Source organism: Alosa alosa, chromosome 17 (assembly GCF_017589495.1).
Source record: "Alosa alosa isolate M-15738 ecotype Scorff River chromosome 17, AALO_Geno_1.1, whole genome shotgun sequence".
Taxonomy (NCBI): Eukaryota; Metazoa; Chordata; class Actinopteri; order Clupeiformes; family Clupeidae; genus Alosa; species Alosa alosa.
The window spans coordinates 25,994,958-26,002,813 of record NC_063205.1 but is presented as its reverse complement, the minus strand read 5'-3'; the positions used below and the strand labels follow the sequence as shown (position 1 = coordinate 26,002,813).

At 41.1% G+C, this 7,856-nt stretch overlaps 1 protein-coding gene across 1 annotated transcript; it reads right to left on the bottom strand.

Moving 5' to 3' along the window:
- On the bottom strand, positions 1 to 2,618 carry LOC125310685 (NEDD4-binding protein 2-like 1). Its single transcript, XM_048268322.1, has 5 exons — positions 2,460 to 2,618; positions 2,016 to 2,137; positions 1,114 to 1,202; positions 385 to 461; positions 1 to 273 (listed from the first exon to the last, which is right to left on the bottom strand). Exons 1-5 carry the CDS (start codon positions 2,540 to 2,542, stop codon positions 117 to 119), a joined length of 528 nt encoding a protein of 175 aa, XP_048124279.1. The 5' UTR covers positions 2,543 to 2,618; the 3' UTR covers positions 1 to 116.
- Between the last annotated feature and the right edge of the window lie 5,238 nt (positions 2,619 to 7,856).

Genomic DNA, 7,856 nt, shown 5'->3' with positions numbered 1-7,856 from the left:
TTCTCAAAAATATCACAATTTATTTCTGTATGAATGGTGCATGATATCTGATCATTCCTTTTCATACCATAATAATTCACCCCCATGAATTAAGTGGACTATTGAAATGCCGCTCTCTATTGGATGTTAGACCAGTTATATTGTGCCATTTCCCGACTACTGATCCAGCGACTTTCAGCATACTCGTCAAGCAGGACGTCATACGGATTTCGTGCTGGCTCATATGACTCCTTCATGCGATCCAGTACTGATAGTGGAATATCGTCACATCTCCTGTACAAAAAAATTTATAATCTGACAAGAATACCACCAAACTAAAACAAAAAAATTTATCAGATCATTCAAAATGGATAATTTTACATGGTTGACCAGACATGGGCTCACCTCTCCAATTCCTCAAGAGGAACATTCCAGGTGTCTTCTGTTTCAATGAATTCAATCCAGTAGTCACGGGTAAAAGCCTACCCATGAAATACAAGATTTATCTTATGTAGTAACCACTTATTTTTTATGTCTGGTTCCCTAAATAGGGATCAAGCATAGGCAGAGACTAAACTAGACCTTCAGTGAAGATCTCCACTGAGTTTTTAGACTTGGCTTAATCCATGTCCTGCCAACTGACCCCAATTATTTTAAATAGGCTAATATGTTGTTGTTGTTGGCTCTATACAACCTTTACACATTATAACCATGAAATAATCAAACTAAATGGGACAGGGGGGGTATAATAATATCAAAATAAAATTATATAAAAATATAATAATGACAGTCTACATTTTTTTAAGTGGATTGGATCAGTTTAGTAGCTCATGTCATAAACTCAGCCCATGGCTGAGCATTGTGGAGAAAACTAAATAAAAACACTTACCAAAGTTACATTCAGTTCAGTTACATTCTAACATCATATAGACATGAGGTATGGATCATTTATCTGAACAGAGGCCTACACACAAATCAGTTTAAACATGTAGGCCTCAGTGGACTGTCTGAACAGTGTGATGTGTAGGCCAATGGTTAAAATGTATTACTGGTACAAATAAAAAAGAGGAAACTGTCTTGCAGTCTATTGCATTGACAATAAGAACAAAAACAATGTTGGACATCATAACGTACCATTAGGACGTATGGATACATGTGCCAGCGGGGCATGTTGCAGTTGTTGATGATGACTGGATCCACCCCTCTTTCTAGAGCATCTTTTGCTGTCATAGTAAGATAGTTAGTTAATTGCCCCATTAGGAATGTTCATTTTACAGTATAAGTATAAGTATATACTCTTTTGATCCTGTGAGGGAAATTTGGTCTCTGCATTGATCCCAATCCGTGAATTAGTGAAACACACTCAGCACACAGTGAACACACAGTGAGGTGAAGCACACACTAATCCCGGCGCAGTGAGCTGCCTGCAACAACAGCGGCACAAGTAGGCCACGGCTGCCCACAACAACAACCCAACAACAACATGCCCGTAACAGGTCTGTACAGAGATGCATCTTCACATCCGGCTTCACATCAGATCATATTGCACTACAGTAAAGTTGGAGACATCACATGAACAAGACTTCAGACATGAAGTGACCCACAACATAGATTTTGAAACAACATAGGCACAGGTTCAGTCAATTAGTTATATTGGTGGATGAGTTTACCGTATTATCCATGAAAATAATGCACACCATCAATCTCAATGGGGGAGTCTATTAGATTACATACATTGAGGCCTGGTCTTTGCATGTGTGCATGTATGACATCATGCTTTGGTGCCTGTTTGGTAGTACATTAGTTTTCATTACATGTACTACATCACATGAAGAAGAATTTAGACATGAAGTATACACATGAAAAACACACAACATAGATTTTGAGACAACAAAAACTCACACATATAAACACACATTATAGATATATGTAAGCCGACCCTAATATATATAGGCTGACAAGCAACAAACAAGATACATTCTTATTTACTATATGAAAACCAGGTTGAATGCCACCAGTTTTTAGAATGGTCTTACCTGTCTTGCGTGCCCACTTATGTGCCCTGCCAAAATACGCAGTATTCATCTGAGAATTGTGATATATGCGATAATAATCGAAAAAACTGACGATCTCTCCACCCTCCTCCTGCCACAGATTCCTATCAGACATAAATTGATTCAGAGTTAAGTCATGGCCTGCTGCATCACAAGTTTCAGTTTCCTTTCACTGACACAATGGTTATGTTTGGAAGCCTAGGCCTACTAAAACACAAAAGGGTTCTCCTTTAAGTCTTAACAATTTATCTTTATCTTAACGAGATTAACGATACACATACACACTCTGATGGAGTTCACCGTTAGGCTATTGTCGGAGGTGCCGGACATGGTTAAAGACGCCTTATTTGGCTCACTTTTCGTCTGACATTTTGTGAGAGTTGGAGCTTTTAAAAAAGATTTTCAAAAACGAATAAAACGTTTTACCATGCTATGCCGGATTTTCCCGTGCCTGGTAAACCCCTGAGGATGTACATGGTCCCACGATAGCGTCTGTTGTGGTACATCATTAGGATAATCTCCAGGTATTTTTGCTCGCAACTAAAGTTAAGTACTGTACCTTTGGCTACAGTTTGCAGATCAGAGTTGGGCTCAATGCAATGTGGGGCGGGGCGGAGCGGAGCGCAACTTTGAGCTCAGCCCAAAATCAGCACGTCATTCCCCGATGATCTTTGTGTAATTTGGCTATACCTGGTTTTCATATTGTTTACGGTGTTTTTTTTTTCTCAAGGAAGAGTGTGTTATTCTATAAAAGCGTATCCTCCTTGAACTACTGCCCTGTTGATGTCTCTTCCTGGTCTGTTTACCAACGATCTGTGGAGCGCATCTCTCAACGATGCATTTTATGTCTAAGTAGCCTATTTCTTTATAGTGTTGTAGCCTATAATGCGAGTCCCTAAGGGCAAATGCAACAATGAACCTCTTTAGTATCCCTTTTTGCATCTACAATCATTATGAAAGGCCATGGTAATATTAGAGAACATAATATCGGTCTATTGATTATGTGCATGATTTTATACGTTAACAAATATCATATCATGGCTAATCACTCACTGGCGAACACATTTGCCACTAGACTAGTGGCAAACTTATCATTGTTGCCACTACTTTGCTGGAAGTTTGCCTCTAGCAGCCAACATTGGCAAACTTCTGGCAATATTTTTTAGTGAACTCATTTGTTTCCCACAAATCACCCACAAGTTTGCTGCAAATCTGAAGCAAACATTTAAATTGTGTAATGGATGGCACAGACATGTGTTTCTGGGTGTTACAGTTTTTCTCTGACATCACGTTTTCAAAACAATTACGATGCAGGTCTAAACAAAAGCACTCTGGCCAAGTTCAATTAGGAACAGCAGTGTCAAAATCGTCCCCTGCAAAGTATTAAAATGACTGTTTTTCCAGCAATTTGACACTGAAACACCAGGGTGCATACAACTCAGTGGGTATGTAGCTCCACTATTGTCTGTTTTTTTATTATTTAACAGACAGCTGCCGGATCTAGTATGGAACCGGGCCAGACCTGACCCAATTTCATCTCACACACACACACAGACATTTGATTTCTTTATTTGAATCCACCAATCAAACTTCTTTACAGAAAGAATTAAAATATTCTCAGAGATGATACAGCTTTGATATTCAAGGGTAGCCTACATCACGCAAGCATACAAGCACATCAAGCATATGTCACACAGCAGGACTGCCTATCACAGCTGATACACACACACACACACACACACACACTTGATGTAAATTGATGTATTTAACCTGCTTTTTATTACTCGTGTAATCCCTATATTCACTTTTTTATCTGGTAAGTGAAATGCCCTTAACTTAAGGTAACAGGGATGAAGGATTTACTGCCCTCTTGTGGTGACATGATATAAATGCAGGTGAATATTTCCACAAACAAATCATCCCTGAACTTTGATGACTATGAATTGAACTGTCCAATATCTTGCAAAGTATTGAGGCACCACCAGAGATTACAGTGATGGAGAGAGATGGGAAGGACAAAGAACAAGAGAGGGGGAGCCTAATGTTGAGTCTGTTCTGGGGTTGATTATCCATTATAGATCATTATAAATAATAAAAATAAACATACATATTTTATCTAGTGAAGCAACTCTGATAAGATATACAAAATGAACCCTCCTGTTGTGTTAATACATGCAATACATATACAACTTCAATACATGTGCTGTGTTTAACAAACATACAGTATACTTTACTTGTAATGACCAAGTTAGTTGAAATAGGAATTCTCAGTAACTTAAGTGCACTACACTAAGTGAGCATTTGTTTGCACAACTTGAAATTACCGACTAATCTGGAATAGGAATTTCAAGTGCAATCGGTTTGCATGTTTTTTTAAACTAATGTTAACTAACAGGTAAGGTTAAACTAATTTTACAGTGTAGCACACACTTCAGCAAGTCAAGAGTAGTTGACTTGATTGTTTACTTTTCTACCTCAAAATTAAGTCACACTCATGTTACGCAACTAATCTCAACAAAAGACAAAAACTGAATTATACTTACTAGAACATTTTAAGTAAGGAAAGTGATTCTTTTTTACAGTGCAAAATCTGAGTCAAGGAGCCTCATTGTAGTCAGAATAAGTTAACAATATTTTTGAGAGAAAAGAATTGTCAATCAGTCATATTTGACCGCAAACACAACAGGAGGGTTAAGGTGTTGAGGGGTGTTTTGAAAAATTAGTGTTTACAAACAACATGGCTTCAGTAATCTGTGAAATGCCAAATGGGTCACTAGTTTATTAACTGTTGTGTTTACAACCTGTTATATCAGAGCAACTCTTATCAAACTTAAGCAGATACAGAGGCCTTCAAATACAACTTCCTGATGGCTTCTGTCTTGCGTTTACAGTAATCACACACCATACACACACACAAACACAGCACACACACACACAGAGCTGTTTCCTTGACAGGGAGAGTCCTCAGAGCACTCCTCCAGAGCGTACTCGTCCCTCCACCCATCCTCTCTCCTTCCCTCCCTCGCTGCAGGAGAGTGTGTAAGGGTGTGCTCTCCTCCTCGGCCTGTAATTGACTCCAGCCGTCTGACCAACATGTTATTTCCTACATGGGTTAAGGTTCAGCCCTGTGTGTCTGCGTGTGTGTGTGTGTGTGTATGCATGTTTTCATTTGGTGTCTATAATAGTATCTATAGGGCATTGTGTGTACAGTATGTGTAACCATGTGTACTGATAGTAAAGTGATATGTTTATCTGTGCAAACTTAGTGGGGGTAGGTGGGTGCAGCGTCATTTGGTATAAACCAAATAAATATGGGTGTGTGAGTGTGCGCGTGTGCATGCATGTGTGTTTGTGTGTTAGAGAATCAGTATATGCATGAGCATGTGTGTGTTCATGTATGTGTGTGTATCAATGTGTGTCTGTGTGTGTGTGTGTCTTGGTGTGTGAGTGAGTCTATGTGTGTGTGTGTGTGTGTGTGAATGTCTGGGTGTGTATGTGAGTGTGTGTGTGTGTGCGTGCACGTGTGCATGCGTGTGTGCATGTGTGAGTGTTTGTGTGTTAGAGAACCAGTGTATGCATGAGCATGTGTGTGTGTGCGCGTCTATGTCCATGTATGTGTGTGTGTGTGTCTGTGTGTGTGTGTCTTGGTGTGTGTGTGTGTGTGTGTGTGTGTGTGTGTGTGCATGCGTGTATGCATGCGTGAGTGTTTGTGTGTTGAGGAATCAGTGTATGCATGAGCATGTGTATGTGAATGTGTGCGCGCGTTTATGTTCATGTATGTGTATGTGTGTGTGTGTGTGTCAGCGTGTGTGTGCGGTTTCACTGCAGCCCCACGCACACTCCCACTGAGTCAACACTGGGCTCCTCCTGGGGTATTTTTACAGGCCTGTCTTCGGGCGGAGCCCTGCGCCCCACCCAGCCTTAAGAGACATTCCTGGGTCTCTCTCTCTCTCTCTCTCCCTCTCTCTCTCTCGCAGTAGAGGCCTCCTTGCCAGGATGGAGGGATGGAGGAGGGAGGAGGGGGTTCCCTCATCACTCAGTCTGTCCTCACCTCTCTGACTAGGTCAGCAGGACCAGACGGAAAAAAACGTAATGAAAAAACCAATACACACCCAAATGGAGGTGCTGGCCAGTATGATATCTGTTGCCGAATGTTCGGTTGTGAATGCATAGAGATGAAGAGAAAGTGAGTGAGTGAGCAGAACCTCTGCTGAGTGACAGCCCAGGGGGGTATTCCAAGTACGTGGTTTAGTGACAAACCTGGGTTAAGTTAAGTTAACTCAGAGTAAGTGGTAAACCTCCTACAACAAGAGTCCTATAGCATTGTTTTGTAAGGAGAATGAAGCCATACAGCTCTTCTATTAGGAGGTTTACCCCTTACTCTGAGTTAACTTACCCAGGTTTGTCACTAAACCACGTACTTGGAATACCTCCCAGAACAGTTTAGAACACAACAGACTACATCCCAACACAACAGAACACCACAGACTGCATCACAACAGAACAGAACACAGCAGACTACATCACAACAGAACACCTATCCCAACACAACAGAACACAATAGACCACATCACAACAGAACACAACAGACTACATCACAACAGAACACAACAGATTACATCACAACAGAACACAACAGACTCTATCTCTAAGGCTCTGAACAGACTGCATCACAACAGAACACAACAGACTACATCACATCAGAACACAACAGACTACATCACAACAGAACACAACAGACTACATCACAACAGAACACAACAGAACACAGCCTTTCCTTGCGCTGTCAGCTGCTCCATGTTGTTTCACTGGAAACTGGAGCTTTCAGAGGCCTTGCCGAGGGGGATTGGGGGGAGGGGTATTCCCTCCTCCTCAGTCCTCAACTCTTAGTCTATGTCAGCAGGACCACCAGGCAGCCCATGAAAGAACACAACACAATGCCACTCAAGACAGCACAGCACAGCACAGCACATCACAATACAGCACAGCACATCACAGCACATCATATCACAATACAGCACAACACAGCACAGCACAACACAACACAACACAACACAACACAACACAACTGCTTGCTGCCGCCCCGTGCTGTTTCACTGGTTCACTATTTCCCTGCAAACCACCTTTTTTTTTACTGCTGCATGCTGTGTCTTGCTGCCTCACACACTCTATCCTGCTCTTGTGTGATGCTTCTGTGTTCCACAGCATTACTGTAACAGCTACTTTGTAAGTAAGCTATATGGCTCAAGAGCAAATATGGGTCAAGAGCAAAACAATTTCAGATACAAATAGTTGTGAGAGATTGTGAGAGAAAATTCAGAATAGCTAAACTATTTTAGCCGATTGTAGACTATCGTATATCCTACAGTATAGGATGGGATGGGATGGGTCACTTCATTTACATTTGAGTGATGGGAACTGATACTTTTCATAAGTGACCTATTAAAAACACTAAAGCAGATAAACAATAGACTACACACAATAGGGAATAACAAATGCATAACGGAGGAATAACAAATGCATAATGGAAAAGCTATGCAGCTCTGGATTCACATTATTGCTACTCATCCACCCAAACATCATGTGGGACCAGAGACTGCTGAGCTTTACCGTCACTGGTCACTCCAGATGCATTTTCGTTACAAACAAAGTGTTCTTCGTTCTTCAAGCCTTGTTTTGTCTGCTGCCAAGAGGATGTGTCCCATAATTTGCATCACTGGCGCAACATTAACAAACGTACGGGCACAAGCTCACACGGCGCAGTGTATGGCTACATCACATGATTAGGTAAATACGACGTGATGACGCCATATCAGGGGGCAG

Bases quoted from the DNA above. Each gene is read 5' to 3' on its own strand.
- LOC125310685 (XM_048268322.1), bottom strand. From the start codon at position 2,542: ATGATGTACCACAACAGACGCTATCGTGGGACCATGTACATCCTCAGG. The intron at 1,203-2,015 runs GTAAGACCATTC...TTACTATGACAG, and splicing joins TAAGTGGGCACGCAAGACAG to CAAAAGATGCTCTAGAAAGA. The intron at 274-384 runs GTGAGCCCATGT...TTTTTTGTACAG, and splicing joins CCTCTTGAGGAATTGGAGAG to GAGATGTGACGATATTCCAC.